The following is a 19,018-nucleotide window of genomic DNA, read 5'->3' as shown; positions in this document are numbered from 1 at the left end:
ATGTTTTTCTATTTATTATTGTATATTAAGACAACCTCTAGCTTCCATAATATGCACATTCACATTATCATTTTTGTAAAAAACAAGTTTTTCGCTTGACTGAAAATGTATAAAAATGAAGACTGAAATGTTTGCCATGAACTCTGTCTCTATGTCTTTGGGTGTTGCCACGGGCAACGAGATGGGCACGCCAGTAGTCACTGCGTTAGTCTGAGCTTTCGGTCTAATGATTGAAAGATGAGAGAGAGAGAGAGAGAGAGGAACCCATAGCTAACTGGGGCAAGGGGGTGGGCAACCTGAGTGGGGGGGCAGTTGGGCTGCCAGGTCTCCTTTACACCGTGCGAGAATGAGTGTGAGAGACCGTGGGAGAGGACCTACCTCTGTGTGTTAGTGTGTGTGTGTGTGTGTGTGTGTGTGTGCATTCGCTGGCGTGAACGCAGAGCGAGGCTGGAAATGCTGAGAGCCACAGCGGATTTATTTTTGGGTCAGTGACAGTGTGTCAATGGCCGCAGATGCGTCGCAAAGGAAGGCTCTGAGATACCAACAGACCCTGGTCAGTTCTCTCTCTCTCCTCCCCCCTCTCTCTCCCCCGTCCTGTGCCTCTGCAACCGTCTTTGACGTCTCCTCCTAACCCCTCCGTGTGCTCTGCGTGCTGTGTGAAGTTAACTTTCTAACTTTTAAGTGAATCTCGCACGATATTCCCGCGTGACATGCCCGGTTTTCCTTGCTCGCCTCCGTCTGCCCGCGTGGCGTGAGCGCTGGGGACACTGCGGTCACGTTGGCCGTCGAGACCCCTTAGCAGGTCAGTGTTTGTGGCAGCAGGGTCATGAAAGCAGAAGTCAGCCCGAGGCCCACACACACACACACACCTTCCGTCTCATTACCTCCGTCAACCTCTGACCGCTTTCATTCCTTACTTATATTACCCACCCACGCAACGCGTTCTTTGGCGGAAAACGGAAGGTTGCCGTTCAGAGTCCCTCCTTGGCATTGTGTGGAAGCAAGTGTATGTGCATGTAGTCAGATAGGCCTGCGAGAAGGGGCGATTTTAGACACGGCGGTTAGTGTACTGCAAGCATGCAGAAATGTGGCGCAGTGTGGGACCGGAGTAGCTCAGCCATGCTTGGGAAATGTTTGCTAATCCGAGAAGGCTACGCTGACCATCGCGTCTCTTAGATCCAACACATCTGCAGGGACTTTGGCTATTGACAAAACGGGGGGGACGCGCGCGCACACGTGCTTACGACTAGGAGCAGAAACGGCAGCAGACGCACTCGTTCAGACAACAGTGCGGAGAAGCCTTGCACCACAGGGGATTGGGTAAACACAGTGCTGGGACGTTTTGGATTGTTTCTGTGTGTTTGTCCACTCGGGGTTGTTGTTGCAATCGTTCCGCACGTGTGTTCCTGGTTGCTAGCGATATAGTCTGTGATAACCTTGTATTTACATTCCCGCCAGGGGACCCAGGCTATATTGAGGAGTGTCACTTTGTTTTTAAGCGGGGGTGTGTTTCCGTTCCCCTTGTCATTGCGCTGGGGAGGATCACCCGTGGGCCTCCCATTCTAATCGAACCAGACACCGTTTCCGGGCAAAGTGTAGAGTCCTGTAAACAGTTGTTGGGAACCGTGTACAGAATGTATCCGTGGTTAATACTTTGTAAGACTGTGGAGGATGTTTTCCAAGACCTTCGTGTGCATTACATTTGACTTGACGTGACATACGAGCGGTGAAATGCGCCTGGGTCCAAATGCCCGCAGACATGCAGTCCATTGCAATGGATGTCTATAGGACCACCGGACCAGCCAATGGGCGTCAGTCTCAATGATTGTGTCAGGACTCACTGACATACAGACTGACAGACCGTCATCCTCATTCCCTAATGCCATTACTGCAGTAACGTGTGGTATTGTGAATAAAGTTAAAGGGCTTCGGTTAATAGAGAACCCTGTTACTGCAAGCAGTGATTGCTTATACGGCCATTATAATAATCCATCTACGTTACCAGTGAACGACTGACAGTGTAATTAAAGAAAGTAAAATCCTCACATGACATTGTCAAGCTGTTACTGAGAACGTTAGAGCTGGAATACGCAGCTGCCCTAAGTGAGAGTCTTCTATTCACCTGATTTCAGCCATTATCCAGGCTTGCCCTGCCATGCGATCTCAAGCACAACAAGAGCTGGCGTGAAGCAAATACAGGCAGATACTGTAAGAGCTTTACATCTGCACTAACCTGACACCGGCACTAATTGATTGCACTCGATATTAGTGCCTAATAATAAAATGGGCTAACATTCCACTTTACGATCATGCCCAGGTGCCAGGGTCCATTCCAAACAAGCCTAAATTCCCCTTACAGAAGTCCTTGAGGGTCAACAGGACAGAAACACAAACAGATAGTGAGAGATCGGCAGATACACCCGAAGGGCGAGAGATAGAGGGAGAGGTGTGGAGAAGTGCGTGGCGATGCTAAATATAACCGGTCAGAGTAGAGTTACAGCCGGTGAGAAAGAGGGTAGACCACGGGAGAGAGGGAGAGTGTTTGGGGGGGAACATGAGGTGTAGAAGCAGACCAGAGAGGGGCTCCGAGGGGAGGTGAAATGTGGAGAAAGAGGGGGATTACATGTACTGACAGTAGGGGAAGGAAGCGTGGGCCCAAAATAGACTGATGGAGTGGCGCGAGAGCGATGACGATGTTGCAGGATAAAACACGTGGATCAGGCCCACAGGTATCATTTCAAACAGGAATGTGTTGACTGTCGAAATATGCTGAACTTTGAAATGGACCGGCTTGTGAGGTGTTGATACAGGCACTTTATGAGACCGATTGGACACGTCATGCATATGCCTTGTTACAAAAGCCTTGTGGAGTTCTGATCCATGGAAGAGTTTCTAGAATGTTGACCGTTGAATATTGACCAGTCTTAAAAAAACGAACATTTTCTATTAAGATATTTCTTGATTTTCAACTGCCCTAACACGTTGAATTGTTTAAACGTTGTCATGATATGGTGATTTAATTGACACATTGGGGTTATTGGGAACAGCAACTATGTGCTAAAATAAAAAAAACATAAGGTTGTAAAGTAGGTCAACCAATGAAGAATCTAAAAAGTTAAGATCTATGGTTTGGTGTGACTGAAATGCTGGGGATGTTTCTGAATGCCTCAGGGAACATCAGTAATATTTGAATGTAGAAAAGAGGATGTTGTCATAGTAATTTTAACCCGTCCTACACCGACTGAGAGTCATAGAGGGAACAGGAAGAAACCAACGTGTTATTACCTTTCGCTCCATGGATCATAACTGCTAATAACGCAAACCGTTGCGGGTTGCTATTCTAACCCTGGTTCAGTCAAGGAAGAGTCAATGCAATCAGTTTTTCGTGAGAGAAATGTCACGGACTGCCAGGAGATCTTTCATTACCAGTGCTGGTTCACGGACCTGGCTTTGAGAAACTATGAACTACGTTAACCTACAGTTCTGTAGAGAAGTATTTGCCCCGTGTGAGTTTTTTTCATGTTTCCATATTTTTGTCAATGTATATTATCAGAACTTAACCAAAACCTCAATGAATAAACAAGACAACATTTTGAAACTTATTTCATTTATTTATTCATTAAAGTATCACAAGATGCCCCAAATGTGGAAACACTCAAACTGTTATGCCAACCTTTAGCAGTAACACTTCCTGATTTCTTGATCAGTATTTATAGATTTATTTCCCACATCTCCCTCCAGAACTGCTATAATTCAGTGACATTTCTAGGTTCTAAGCATTACCTGCTAGTTTCAGGGACTGCCACAAATTGTGAATGAGGTTTTAGATCTGGACTTTGGCTCTTTCAAAAAATAAATGTTCTTTCTCTCAAGGGTTCAGTTGTAGACTTGCTTGTGTGTTTCAAATCATTGTCTTGCAATACCTCAGTTTTAGCTCACGGACAGATGGCCTGACATCTTCTGATATAAAGCAGAGTTTATGGTTCCATTAATGAAGTCAGATTGTCCTAAAGCCCCCCAAACCATGACACTGTCCTCACCATGCTTGACCATTGGTATGAGGTTCTTATTGTGGAATGTCATTTTTTGTTTTTCACCAGACAGAATGGTGGCCATATTGCCCAGAAAGTTCCACTTTGGACTAATTTGTCCATAGGACACTGTTCCAGAACGCTTGAGGATAATCCAGGTGCTTTTTAGTAAACTCGATGAGCATGTTCTTTTTAATGAGTAAGGGTTTCCGCGTTGGTACTCTGCTATGAATCCCATTTTCCTCCAATGTCTTTCTGATGCTTAGGCATGGGTACTGACATTAGCTGAGGCGAGACAGACCCGCAGATTCCCTTTCCAGAATGATATCCATCAACTTCTGTTTCCCAGAAGGGTTCGGGAATTTCTTTTGATCGTGCCAATGCAAGGGCTTTGCAACGTGTGAGCTGACAACACTGATCTGATGGCAAGTGTCAAAGCTATTCAGATTTTTGACAGGGCTGGCCCAAATTTTTCCTAATTGTTTACCAAGGTATTCAAACAGCTGACCCAAATAATCCCTTTCATTGGGTTAAGTTACCATGGGCAATAACCTTTTCATACCTGAAGGGCACATTTTTTTTACGGAACTATATGCAACGTTGTAGTATGAAGAACAATATCTGTAAAATAGTCATATGATAGCCATACATTAAAACTAAGGACTTTGAACCAGTTAGATTCTGGTTCATTAACAATCTGTAAACATTTGTGAATAGCTCACTATGATATTGGGTGTATATTTGGAGAAATCTTTGGAAGGACTCGACAACTGGCTGATAACCTAGTTGTTAAGGTATAGAATGTCGAGTGTATTAACTGAGGTTGCCAGTTTGATTTCACGATTGAGGTGTAAAATATGTCACTGAGCCCTTGAGCAATGCACTTTATTGTCGACTAAACAAGTCATATGTAAATTCCCTATTGGCTTTCCTGCCACAGGTGTTTGCCCAGATTTTATGTTTCCACTATATCTATATGCAGGAGAGATTATAGAAACACAATAATTAATGGCCTTAAAGTGTAGTCTCTGTATTTGATACATCAGAAAAGCGGAACTTAATATTTGGTACAGAAACCTTTGTTTGCAATTACAGAGATCATACGTTTCCTTTAGTTCTTGACCAGGTTTGCACACACTGCAACAGGGATTTTGGCCCACTCCTCCATACAGACCTTCTCCAGATCCTTCAGGTTTCGGGGCTGTCGCTGGGCAAGGACCTTGAGTTGCTTCTTACGGAGCCACTCCTTAGTTGCCCTGGCTGTGTGTTTCGGGTCGTTGTCATGTTGGAACACCCAGCCACGACCCATCTTCAATGCTCTTACTGAGGGAAGGAGGTTGTTGGCCAAGATCTCGCGATACATGGCCCCATCAGTCCTCCCCTCAATACGGTGCAGTCGTCCTGTCCCCTTTGCAGAAAAGCATCCCCAAAGAATGATGTTTCCACCTCCATGCTTCATGGTTGGGATGGTATTCCTGGGGTTGTACTCATCCTTCTTCTTCCTCCAAACACGAGTGGAGTTTAGACCATAAAGCTCTATTTTTGTCTCATCAGACCACATGACCTTCTCCCATTCCTCCTATGGATCATCCAGATTGTTTGGCAAACTTCAGACGTGCCTGGACATGCGCTGGCTTGAGCAGGATTTTAATCCATGACGGCGTAGTGTGTTACTAATGGTTTTCTGTGAGACTGTGGTCCCAGCTCTGGTCCTGCCATGTAGTTCTGGGCTGATCACTCACCTTCCTCATGATCATTGATGCCCCATGAGGTGAGATCTTGCATGGAGCCCCAGATCGAGGGAGATTGACCGTCATCTTGAACTTCTTCCATTTTCTAATAATTGCACCAACAGTTGTTGCCTTCTCACTAAGCTGCTTGCCTATTGTCCTGTAGCCAGCCTTGTGCAGGTCTACAATTTTATCCCTGATGTCTTTACACAGCTCTCTGGTCTTGTAAAGAGTCTGTTTGGAGTCTGAGGTTGGAGTCTGTTTGATGGAGTGTGTGGACAGGTGTCTTTTTTACAGGTAACATGTTCAAACATGTGCAGCTAATACAGGTAATGAGTGGAGAACAGGAGGGCTTCTTAAAGAGAATCTAACAGGTCTGTGAGAGCCGGAATTCTTACTGGTTGGTAGGTGATCAAATACTTATGTCATGCAATAAAATGCAAATTAATTATTTAAAAATCATACAATGTGATTTTCTGGATTATTGTTTTAGATTCCGTCTCTCACAGTTGAAGTGTACCTATGATAAAAAAAATTACAGACCTCTACATGCTTTGTAAGTAGGAAAACCTGCAAAATCGTCAGTGTATCAAATACTTGTTCTCCCCACTGTATAAATATATGTGACACACGCACATATTTATGTATGTATGTATACATTATATATGTGTGGGTGTGTTTATATATACAGTGTGTGTGTGTGTGTGTGTGTGTTTCAGCTCCCTTTTAACAAGCTGCTGCTGGTGAATCGGTTGAGAGGTTTTCCCTTCCTTGGTATAACATAACAAGTGGTATAAGATTTGACTGCTGCACTTCAGGGGACTGGATATATTTCTGACTGCTTTCCTAGAGGCTATTATTCCCCAATAAATTCATGACTAGAGCCATAGGGACTTTGTGGAGACAGAATCTCCTTAAGCCTGTTACTGATACTAGTGTTGAATTTAACACTCAATTCCAAGGACAGTGTTAAAAACGAGCTCATGGCTAGCAAATCCTGTCCACACAATCTGCCGACGGACGGCAGCTGGAAAAGTGTTGCTAAAAGAGGATTCCTGCGTATTCTGTCCGACTCCATTACCAATCTGTGTTACATGTTTTCCCCTATTTAATTTTGTTTGACAGTGAAATGATACCAGTCTGATACCCTCAATATATCGTATAGGACGACCAAGACTATTGTGGTGCAAAGGAAGTCATGTTGTTTCGTGTCACTCTATGCCCATACAGTGTGTCAAATTATCGAGTTGCATTGTAAGCTTACGGTTGCCATGACGCATGTAGAGAGAATAGCTTTAAAGAAGCTTCAACAGTGGTAGTTGATAGTAATAAGCAAACATGAATCCTGAAATAATTTGTGTCACAAGACCTAGGCTAGTTCCCAGACTTATGAGCTTATATTCCACTCGCTGTACTCTTTGCACACAAAACACGGAGGGTTAAAGACTGGAATGTTAGCTAGATAGACTGGTATGCTGACTACAATAACTATACTGTCACGTTATTTAACTGTCAAAATCTGTTAGTCCATCAGAATGTAGATATACATTGGTTTATATTTCAAGTTGTGGCTTCTGTTTTGAGCAACTAGAACAGTAAAACGCAAATTAAACAGTAATCACAGTGAAGGTTTGGAGACCTTTCAACTGTTAACGTGAAAAATATTGGCTTGGAGAAACGTCCCATATAATATGTTAAAGCGTTTGAATGTTTTTGTTTTAATCCTTGTAATCAGTGAACGTGTAGTTTGAGTGAATTATGTAATCTCGTTTAAAGTATAATGTAAAATATTGTCCCACTCTAGTTAGATTGTGAACTGTGCTTTGATTACAATCAGCCAAGTTGGTGAAATATTTTCCCACAGCTTTCTGTTGTGTCTATATTCAAGGATTGCATGACTCGATTTTTGTTTGGTATGGTAGCCTTCAACACTCTGAAACCCATGTAATCCCTCCAGAAGATACATTCCATGTTTAGTGTAACGTGTTTAAGCCCAGGCCAAATTTGTGTGACATTTACCAGATGTCAGTTGTCTTGTATGTCTTTTTTTTTTAAGTATGGTCTGTGTTTCTATGCGTGTCTGTGGTTTTACATGTCTTAGTTTCTCACTGTGTATTAGTTACTGTGTCTGTGTTTCTATGCAAGTCTGGGTTTCTCTGCATGTCTGTCTACATGGCGGAGTTGCGAGCTGGAGTTATCTCTTTGGCAGATGTCTGGACGCGGTCCAGAGGATACTTATCCTAATGTAGACCCATGCTTCCGCTCCGTAAGATTTTAGGTCAACGTGTAGTCTTGTCTTCATGTACGCTCCCGGTCTGCCAGAATAAATTATGAAAACTTTCCCATGTTCTGGGAGAATCCATATTGATACTTGGCAGTTTTTTTTGCCTATATATTTAAATATGGAATTTGATATGAATTTACATACTGTATTTACAACCCAGTTTCCATAAAAGTTGAGACGCTGTGTAAAATGCAAATAAAAACAGAAGGCAATGTTGTGCAAATCCTTTATCCCTATACTTAATTGAAAATAGTACAAAGACAACATATGTTGATACTGAGACATTTTTATGTTAAATTTAATTAATGTATTTTGGAAAAATACATGCTTATTTTGAAATTCAATGCCAACAACACGTTTCAAAAGATTTGGGACAGGGGCATGTTTCCCACTGTTTCATCACCACTTATTTTAACATCACTCTGTGTTTGGGAACTGAGGAGACCAATTGCTGTTTTGAAAGTGAAATGTTTTCCAAATCTTGCTTGATATAGGATTTCAGCTGTTCAACAGTTCAGGGTCTCCTTTGTCGTATTTGTTTTTCATAACGCACCAAATGTTTTCAATGGGTGACAGGTCTACACGGCAGACAGGCCAGTTTAACATTCAGTCTCTTTCACTATGAAGAATGTGGTTTGGCATTGTCTTGCTGAAATAAGCAAAGCCTTCCCTGAAAAATATGTTGTCTGGATGGTAGCTTTACAATGATATCAAAAAAGACAGGACAGTTTCCACTCCGCCTCAGTCCATCTTAAATGAGCTTGGGCCCAGAGAGAGCGGGCGCCGTTCTGGATCTTGATATGGTTTCTTCTTTGCATGGTAGAGTTTCAACTTGCGTTTGTGGATGCAGTGACAAACTGTGTTCACAGACAATGGTTTTCGGAAGTGTCCCTGAGCCCATGCAGTGATTTCCACTACATAAACTTGTCTGGTTTTAATGCAGTGCCACCTGAGAGCCCGATATTGGTTTTAGCTGGTGGCCCTTACACCGCAGACAATTCCACCACCAATTACACGCGTACACAAAGAAACTGAATAGCTTTATGTCTGAGATTAAAAAAATAATTAAACCAAAATATCTCACAAAATAAAACAACTGTATTAAAAAAACAAGAGACATAAATTGAGTTATAAATGCAATATAAGAGTATTGAATGAAAACTATTACAGAAACCTTAGTGCAATATGCATAATGTAGCATTGTTCTACAGCCTTACTTGCCTTGTCTTGCAGCTTCTCTAGGTTTTTTTCTCCATTGACTAAGACTATTGAAATAGTCATGACACCTTCTCCCGTCTTGATTTCAGAAACCTTAAGCTGTTTTTTATTTGATTCGGTCCTCTGAGAACAAACTCTGTTATAACCTTATCAATTAAAACAGATGGCCAGTTGGTAGGGTCTATTGGTGCAGCCCTTGGGTAGATGCCTGATGCTGCATCACTGGGCTGTGCTGAGGTAGAGGGGACAGGAGTGTTTGATGCTGCATCACTGGGCTGTGCTGAGGTAGAGGGGACAGGAGTGTTTGATGCTGCATCACTGGGCTGTGCTGAGGTAGAGGGGACAGGAGTGTTTGATGCTGCATCGCTGGGCTGTGCTGAGGTAGAGGGGACAGGAGTGTTTGATGCTACATCACTGGGCTGTACTGAGGTAGAGGGGACAGGAGTGTTTGATGCTACATCACTGGGCTGTGCTGAGGTAGAGGGGACAGGAGTGTTTGATGCTGCATCACTGGGCTGTGCTGAGGTAGAGGGGACAGGAGTGTTTGATGCTACATCACTGGGCTGTGCTGAGGTAGAGGGGACAGGAGTGTTTGATGCTGCATCACTGGGCTGTGCTGAGGTAGAGGGGACAGGAGTGTTTGATGCTGCATCACTGGGCTGTGCTGAGGTAGAGGGGACAGGAGTGTTTGATGCTGCATCACTGGGCTGTGCTGAGGTAGAGGGGACAGGAGTGTTTGATGCTACATCACTGGGCTGTGCTGAGGTAGAGGGGACAGGAGTGTTTGATGCTGCATCACTGGGCTGTGCTGAGGTAGAGGGGACAGGAGTGTTTGATGCTGCATCACTGGGCTGTGCTGAGGTAGAGGGGACAGGAGTGTTTGATGCTGCTTACGCGGTCCGTCAAAAATTAGTAAAAGTAAAAAATGTATAATCTTCACTCATTTGGGAGCCCCTGGGTGGACAGGGCCCCTAGCATTTGTCAGGTTGTGTTTTTTAGCATTATACAACCTTTCTAGTCTTTTGTTGTCTCTGTCCCAACTTTTTTGAAGGTGTTGCTGGCATCAAATTCAAAGTGGGCATATAAAATATGAATTACGGGTTTAAATGATTTGCACATCATTGCATTCTGTTCTTATTTACATTTTACGCTGGGTCGCAACTTTTTTCAAACAGGGTTGTACTTTGTGTGTAGATGAACAGAATAAAAGCGTTTCTTTAAATTGGGTGTCCTAGATGTTCAAAGTCATGGTGCTGCATATCAGACATTATAAAAAGGGTGTGGTTAATAGCCTTAACTATAGAGCTTTCCTCCTGAACCCTGGGTAATGTAGTACTCGTCTCTACTGCTACTCAGCTGTATGGGGAGTACCATGAGCACCCGGGTGGGTCTGGCAGGAGAGAGGCCACCCGACTGTTGAACGAGAGACAATGGAAGAAACACGGCCCCGGTCAACGTCCGCAGCATCAGCGTGGACGCCAACCCCACGGCCGCCACCACAGCCACCCCCACGTCCACCACCACGGCCACAGGCGCCTCAGCAGGCCGAGCGGTCGGCAGCCCTCTGAGGACGCGGGGCAAGCAGACATGCTTACGGAGCAAGGCCAGGTTTCGTCTGGAAAGAAGCGCTGCTCCTATTCCAAATGCAGAGGTGAGGGTTCCGTGCTCTCCTCCACGTTGCAGGTGTTAAGTGTAGCTGTGTTCCAGGTGGAAGTGGCTTTGTGTTGCCCCACAGTTCTCAGAGTTACTTTAAAACATCTTAACTAGTGTTAAACAGTTTAACGTCACCATTTTGACTGTATACATCACTGGTTATTGTTATATTACATTACAATATGGTGCTTTTTGAATTGTTGCCCTTTTTATATAGTGTTTATAAGGTCCACCAGGTTAATTGAGTGGCCAGTTAAATATAATAATGAATCAATCAATCATGCACATGTAGTTGAAACTTTGTATTTAATCTTTGTTTGTCATGGTGTTTCCACAGACTGTGTAGCGCGGGTACAGAGATTCCTGGTCACCAAGTTGGGAGAGGACTGGATCTTCCTTGTGCTGCTCGGCATCTCCATGGCACTGGTCAGTTGGACTATGGACTACACCAGCGCCAAGAGTCTGCAAGGTATGGTACTTTAGCACCCACAAACCCACACACTGGAGAAAATCTTTTTTTACAATACTTCTAGTCAAGCTAGTGGACAGGCAGCTTATACAGTGAATATAAAAAGTCTACACACGCCAGGTTTATGTGATGTAAAAGAATGAGACAAATCATGTCAGACCTTTTACCACTTTTAATGTGACCTATAATGTGAAGAATTCAATTGAAAGACAAACTGAAATCTTCGAGGGGGAAAAATTAAAACCCTACAATAAACTGGTTGCATAAGTGTGCACACCCTCTTATAACTGGGGATGTGGCTGTGTTCAGAATTAACCAATCACATTCAAACTCATGTTAAACAGAAGTCATTACACACCTGCCATAATTTAAAGTTACTTTGATTAATCACAAATAGATTTCAGCCATTCTAGTAGGATTTTCCTGACATGTTCTTAGTCGCATCTCAGAGCAAAAGCCGTGGTCCGCAGAGAGCTTCCAAAGCATCAGAGGGATCTCATTATTGAAAGATATCAGTCAGAAGGGTACAAAATAATTTCCAAAGCATTAGATATACCATGGAACACAGTGAAGACAGTCATCATCAAGTGGAGAAAATATGGCACAACAGAGACAAACTGGACGTCCCTCCAAAATTGAGGAAAATAAGAAAACTGGTCAGGGAGGCTTCCAACAGGCCTACACCAACTGCAGGTATTTCTGGCAAGTACTGGCTGTGTGCTACATGTGACAACAATCTCCCGTATTCTTCATATGAATGGGGTAGGGGGGCAAGATGTAAGCCTTTTCTTACAAAGAAAAACATCCAAGCCCAGCTGAAGTTTGCAAAAGTCCCCCAAAAGCATGTGGGAAACCAAGATTGAACCTTCAGGCGTCCGTTAGAAAGCTAAAGATGAAGAAGTAGTTCACCTTTTAGCACAACAACGACCCAAAGCACACATCCAAATCCACGAAAGCATGGCTTCACCAGAAGAATAACGTTTTGGAATGGCCCAGCCAGAGCCCAGACCTGAATCCAATTGAACATCTGCAGGGTACTGTAATAAAATCAAAAGGTGCTTCAACAAAGTATTAGTTTAAGGGTGTGCACACTTATGCAACCAGGTTATTGGGGGAGTTTTTCATTAAGTTTGTACAATGAGTCTGGCAAAGCTCAGTTCTTGGACTGCAATCGTCCTTATGTAATCTGCTTCCGATCAGTGACATTAATCACACAGACGCGTGGACAATCCACGTACATTTTGACGAAACGTGCTGAAGGCAAGAAAGTTACTGCCTGACAGCAGTCCGAATGGATGGCTGCAAGGGCATTTGACCGTTAGAGACGGGCATCGTTCAACGTGAATTTGTATCTGTATGTGACGGTGTCTGTCCTGTCATAACCAACTTCCCTTTCTCCCCACTTCTCACTTCCCCATACACGCCCCCGTCTTTCCTCCTGGTCCCTTTGTCTACATCACCCCCCCGTTATTCCCTCCCCCCTCCCCTTCTTCCTCCCTATCTTCTCAACTTAATCTTTCTGCTTTTCACCTCACAACCCTTTCGAATGCTTCACGTTCCCTTCTCCCTCATCTCCCCCATCTCCCCCACCCCGCCCTGTACTCCCCGTGTCAGCTTATAAGTGGATTCACTGGGAGCTGAAGGATAACGTCCTGCTCCAGTACCTGGCCTGGGTCAGCTATCCCATGGCGCTCATCATGTTCGCCTCCCTCTTCTGCCACCTGGTCGCCCCGCAAGCCATCGGTGTGTACCCTGCTCACCGGCTCAGTGCTCGCTTTCCCTGGCTTTCCCTGGCTTTCATCCTCCCCCAGTAATGACCCTGCTACCCGACCCTCTGTAACCAGAAGGCTGCTGTCACATCTTCTAGTGTCCTAACCCGCTGCCGTCCTCAGTGTCTGCGTAGAGTAGGACCGATGTTTGTTTCTCAGGCATGCCTGTATGGCAACGCTGTTACATATATTTATTTTTCTCTTTTTCTCTCTCTCATGCTCTCTGCTTTTTTTCTTTCTTTCCTGCGCTTTTCTTTTCTCTTCCTTTTTTGTTTAATTCTCTTTCTTTCATTGTTTCTTTCATTCCCTCTCACTCCCACTATTTCTCTCAGGTTCTGGTATTCCTGAGCTGAAGACCATCCTCAGAGGGGTTGTGCTGAAGGAGTATCTGACATTCAGGGCTTTTGTTGCAAAAGTCATTGGTTTAACTGCAGGTCTGGGCAGTGGGATGCCAGTAGGGAAAGAGGTGGGTTTCACCCACCCCAGTCAGATTCCCTGATTACCTCTAACGATAGTGTTACTAAAATTATCATTCTGTCTGCCCTTTCTGTATTTGTCCTCCGTATTTGCTTCCAAGGGCCCATTTGTTCACATAGCCAGTATCTGCGCTGCCGTGCTGAGCAGGTTAATGACGTTCTTCTCAGGAGTTGATCAGGTAAGCAGTTACTTGACCGACAGCGATGACAGATTGGACACTGTGTGTGATTACGTTACACGTTTAGGCGCTTTTCATTGACCTTCTCTTTTTCTCCCTCTTCGCCGCGTTCACCTGCATGGGATCCATCTTAAAACGTTCCCTCGGTCTGTGCCGGCCTATGCTTTTCCCTGTCTGTTGCCTTCTCTCTGTGTCAGTAGAGCCCATATTGCTACACAGACATCCTGACAGTTGGCTGTGCGGTTGGGGTCGGCTGCTGTTTTGGTACCCCTCTCGGAGGTACGATACTCTTTTCCCTGTTCCTTCTCCGCATTCACCTTCAATTCAGTGTTCAGTTGGAATCAAGTTGAGACAACCTAAGTAAGGCTTCCCCCTACTCCAGGTTTCAATCTACCCACGATTTCTCATGATGACAATTATTGTTTGGAAATGTGCCAATTAATCTATCCAGCATGACACTCCAAATTAAGGTTACATGCATAGCTGTGTCCTTTGATCAGCCCGTAAATGTCTCTCAAACTTGATTGAAATTCATTTGGTTAGATGTGATTTAGAAAGGCACACCCCTTTATAAAAAGACCCATACTTCACAGTGCATTTCAGCGTAAAAAAACAAGCCATGAAATCCAATAAATTATCTGTAGACCTACTAAATAAAAATGTGTGGAGCCATATATCTTGGGAAGGTTGTTAACAAAATCGAAATCACTGAAAGTTCCCAGGAGCAAATGGACATCATCATTGTGAAATGGAACTGCAAAGACTCTAACAAGAGCAGGCCATCTGGTCAAACTAATCATCCAAGACGGGCCTTAGTAGGGTAGGTAACTGAAGACCAAATGGTTACCTCTAACAGAGCTTCAGAGTTTCTCTGCAGAGATGGGAGAACCTGTGAGAGGGACATCCATCTCTTAAACACTACGTCAATCAGGTCTTTATGGCAGTGTAACTATGCAGCTGCCACTCCTGAGTAAAAGGCATTTGACATGCCACCTGAAGGACTCTGAGAGCATGAGGAAAAATTATCTCTAGTCTGATGAAACCAAAATCAAATTCCTAGCCTGAATCCCAAGTGCTACATCTGGCATAAACAAGGTACAACTCATCACCTGGCTAATTACATCCCTACAGTGAAACATGGTGGTGGGAGCATCATGCTATGGGGATGTTTCTCAGATGCAGGGACTAGGAGACTGATTAAGATTCAGCGAAGGTCCAGACCACACAAGACATCAGGCGCAGATTCAACTTTTCAACAACCTGAGCAAGTCTGTAAATGTCCTTGACTGGCCTAGTTAAAGTCAGACCTGAACCCCATTGGACATTTTTGAGGAGACCTAAGTTCAAACTGCTCCCATCCAGTCTGACAGCATGAGAAGAACTGTAAGGAAGAATGAGAGAAGCTGCCCAAATCCCAGTGTGCAAACCGGGTAGAGGCGTGTCCAAGAAGACTTAAGGCTGTGATTGCTGCCAAATTACTCAATAAAGGATCTGCATACTTTTGTACATTAGGTGCTGCATTTTTTCAGTCAATATGCTGCATTTTTTCAGTCAAGTATTTTCAGTCAATATGCACTAATGTCTAAAAAACGTTTTTTGGCTTTGTCATTATGGGGTGTTGTGTGTAGATTAATGACAGAAAAGACATTTGATCAATTACAAATTAAACAAATAACAACAACATGTAGGGGTCTGAATACCTTCCCAAGAATCTGTATTTGGGAATGGTCGTCATTACAATTCCATTAACAAGTCTTCAGTTTCAGCTCTCAGCTGTGCCAGACCTTTTTCATTTTAAGGGTAAATCGCCATGTGTAGAGAATAAAAAATGTGTGAACCAGTATAATGCAAACATCATCAGTGTCGACGTAAAAGTAATAATATAGATTGTTTTTGTAAGCCTTCATAAATACCCCATGGTAAGAAACGCTAGAACATGGTCTGACTGATATTTTCCTTGTCTTTGATCCTGCTTCATCCATTAGGCGTGCTCTTCAGCATCGAAGTGACGTCTACTTACTTTGCTGTGAGGAACTATTGGAGAGGTTATTTTGCTGCCACCTTCAGTGCCTTCATATTCAGAGTGCTCTCCGTGTTCAATAAAGACGCAGGTGGTTCAATTTACTGTATTCAGGCATTACACAATGGGATCTTTGTTGGGATTTTGAAGTGTCCATATATACGATTTTTTACCATACTACTGGCATAAATGACGAGAGGACAGATTTGCAGAGAAAGTTGGAAGTAATATTTGAAGAAAATCTACAAAATGTTTCCTAATGCCTGAGATTCCCTGTTGAAATGTTCTTGCCAGTTTGTTAATCACTTTGCGTTTCTTTGTGGTCTCCTCATACTGTATTTACTTTGGCATTTGAGGTACTATCCCCCCACCACATCCACTCATTTTCAGTGTGGACTAGCTAATACTATTCCAACCTCGTTCGCTAAAGGAAGGAGAGGAGAAGGCAAGCCGTGTTATTGTTTAAAATTCCAGGTTCTGTTAAGTTCTTTTTTAAGTCTTTGTGAAATCATGTTTACGCTAGAGGGCACCCTTTCCCACAGAACTGCTTCTGTGGAAGTACGTAGGCCTGTTCAGATTAGACAAAAGGCTTATCTTTAGGTATAATAATCAAAGACAAAGCTGTAATGTTGCTGTCCTTTGTTTTCTTCTTTGATATAAAGTATGTTCATTTGCATATTTAATGACCTTATCTAATTTCTTTCCCTGTCCTTCTCCACAGTCACCATCACTGCCCTCTTCCGCACAAAGTTCCGCATGGACTTCCCCTTTGACCTCCAGGAGCTGCCAGCATTTGCCATCATCGGGTGAGAGAATGGGGCGAGAGAGAGCGTACGTGGTGAGGGCACCGTGACCACACTCTGTTAAGTTTCTTTGTTTTTGTCACAACCCAACATGAATGAACGGTCTCGGTTCAAAATCTCTCCCGCATTGCTAGATGTAAAGAGAAGGAGATTCTGTGACTTGTTCTGCTTACCAGTGTGCCTTCTTCAGCTTTCTACACCGCTAATAACAACAGAAAAAGGAAATTCCAAGCTACATTATCACTAACCTCACCCCAGAGAATGACAGAGGTCTCATCTGTTTATCTGTGCCATCATAGCATCTGTTCCTGCTGGAGCAGCACTGTGTTTATAGTTTATTGTGGCTGATCCCTCCTGATGACCAGAATGGAGTTCACATGACCAACTAGGTCATCAGGATTGAACAGACAATGACCAACTAGGTCCTCGTGAGGAGACTGACCAATTAAATCCCACCAAGTGGACTGCATTAAAAAGGCGGATGTCTGTGCTATAATATGAATGAATTTCACTTCAACCTAAAGCAAGCTCATATCTTCTTCTGAAAATGGCACCTTTCTTCTATTCATCTGGACTTGTTTGAGAGTGAGTGAGGTAAAGCTGCTGGTGGTTGTCTCCACAGGATCTCCTGCGGGTTCCTGGGGGCCTTCTTCGTCTGGCTGAACCGTCAGGTGGTGCTTTTCATGAGGAAACCCAACGCCATGACGCGCTTCCTCACCAGACAGTGAGAGTCAGGGATGGGGGAGGAAAACGCGCATCTGAATTGGCAAGGGTCAGCCTAGGGATTTAGAAGAATAGAAATGCAGTAGATTAAAAAAATATGCTAGACTGCTCTAAACCAATTATTCATCACATATTAATCCAACTACGCAATTGAGCGAAAACCTAATGCATATATATATATATATATACACTCACCTAAAGGATTATTAGGAACACCTGTTCAATTTCTCATTAATGCAATTACCTAATCAACCAATCACATAGCAGTTGCTTCAATGCATTTAGGGGTGTGGTCCTGGTCAAGACAATCTCCTAAACTCCAAACTGAGTATCAGAATAGGAATGAAAGGTGATTTAAGCAATTTTGAGTGTGGCATGGTTGTTGGTGCCAGACGGGCCGGTCTGAGTATTTCACAATCTGCTCAGTTACTGGGATTTTCACGCACAACCATTTCTAGGGTTTACAAAGAATGGTGTGAAAAGGGAAAAGCATCCAGTATGCGGCAGTCCTGTGGGCGAAAATGCCTTGTTGATGCTAGAGGTCAGAGGAGAATGGGCCGACTGATTCAAGCTGATAGAAGAGCAACTTTGACTGAAATAACCACTTGTTACAACCGAGGTATGCAGCAAAGCATTTGTGAAGCCACAACACGCACAACCTTGAGGCGGATGGACTACAACAGCAGAAGACCCCACTGGGTACCACTCATCTCCACTACAAATAGGAAAAAGAGGCTACAATTTGCACAAGCTCACCAAAATTGGTGGAGTCTGGAAGAATGTTGCCTGGTCTGATGAGTCTCGATTTCTGTTGAGACATTCAGATGGTAGAGTCAGAATTTGGCGTAAACAGAATGAGAACATGGATCCATCATGCCTTGTTACCACTGTGCAGGCTGGTGATGGTGGTGTAATGGTGTGGGGGATGTTTTCTTGGCACACTTTAGGCCCCTTATTGCCAATTGGGCATCGTTTAAATGCCACGGCCTACCTGAGCATTGTTTCTGACCATGTCCATCCCTTTATGACCACAATGTACCCATCCTCTGATGGCTACTTCCAACAGGATAATGCACCATGTCACAAAGCTCGAATTATTTCAAGTTGGTTTCTTGAACATGCCAATGAGTTCACTGTACTGAAATGGCCCCCACAGTCACCAGATCTCAAACCAATAGAGTATCTTTGGGATGTGGTGGAACGGGAGCTTCATGCCCTGGATTTGCATCCCACAAATCTCTATCAACTGCAAGATGCTATCCTATCAATATGGGCCAACATTTCTAAAGACTGCTTTCAGCACCTTGTTGAATCAATGCCACGTAGAATTAAGGAAGTTCTGAAGGCGACAGGGGGTCAAACACAGTATTAGTATGGTGTTCCTAATAATCCTTTAGGTGAGTGTGTATATATATACACTGTAGTTTCTACGAAGAACAAAAAAACTATTTGCACACTCTTGCTCCAAAACAAATGAATGATTTAGCAGTTCCCCTGTAGCAAAGGTTTGGGATAGGGGCATTGTCCTTAGGCCATAGTCCTTAGGCCAGCCAGACTTTGCCTGGCTTCCCAAACTCCTTATTCCAGTCAAATGTTATGTGCCGGAACCATCAAGAGAAAAGGAACCTTCTGACAATTCTGCATTGGTTTTAAAACTCTGTTT

The 19,018-nt window shown here is 43.7% G+C and overlaps 1 protein-coding gene across 1 annotated transcript in view; it reads left to right on the top strand.

The window, feature by feature from the left end:
• Positions 1–370: 370 nt before the first annotated feature.
• Positions 371–19,018, top strand: part of clcn1a (chloride channel, voltage-sensitive 1a) — a 28,286-nt gene continuing 9,638 nt past the window's right edge. The window contains exons 1-10 of the mRNA XM_013135646.4: positions 371–553; positions 10,620–10,914; positions 11,254–11,385; positions 13,000–13,128; positions 13,487–13,620; positions 13,732–13,809; positions 14,010–14,088; positions 15,795–15,920; positions 16,551–16,635; positions 17,255–17,356. Coding sequence (XP_012991100.1) covers positions 503–553; positions 10,620–10,914; positions 11,254–11,385; positions 13,000–13,128; positions 13,487–13,620; positions 13,732–13,809; positions 14,010–14,088; positions 15,795–15,920; positions 16,551–16,635; positions 17,255–17,356 — 1,211 coding nt within the window. The 5' untranslated portion in view covers positions 371–502. The remainder of the gene's footprint in view (positions 554–10,619; positions 10,915–11,253; positions 11,386–12,999; positions 13,129–13,486; positions 13,621–13,731; positions 13,810–14,009; positions 14,089–15,794; positions 15,921–16,550; positions 16,636–17,254; positions 17,357–19,018) is intronic.

This window comes from Esox lucius, chromosome 10, assembly GCF_011004845.1.
Source record: "Esox lucius isolate fEsoLuc1 chromosome 10, fEsoLuc1.pri, whole genome shotgun sequence".
Classification (NCBI taxonomy): domain Eukaryota; kingdom Metazoa; phylum Chordata; class Actinopteri; order Esociformes; family Esocidae; genus Esox; species Esox lucius.
Note: the sequence above shows the minus strand (reverse complement) of the source record. Positions and strands in the feature narration are given on the sequence as shown.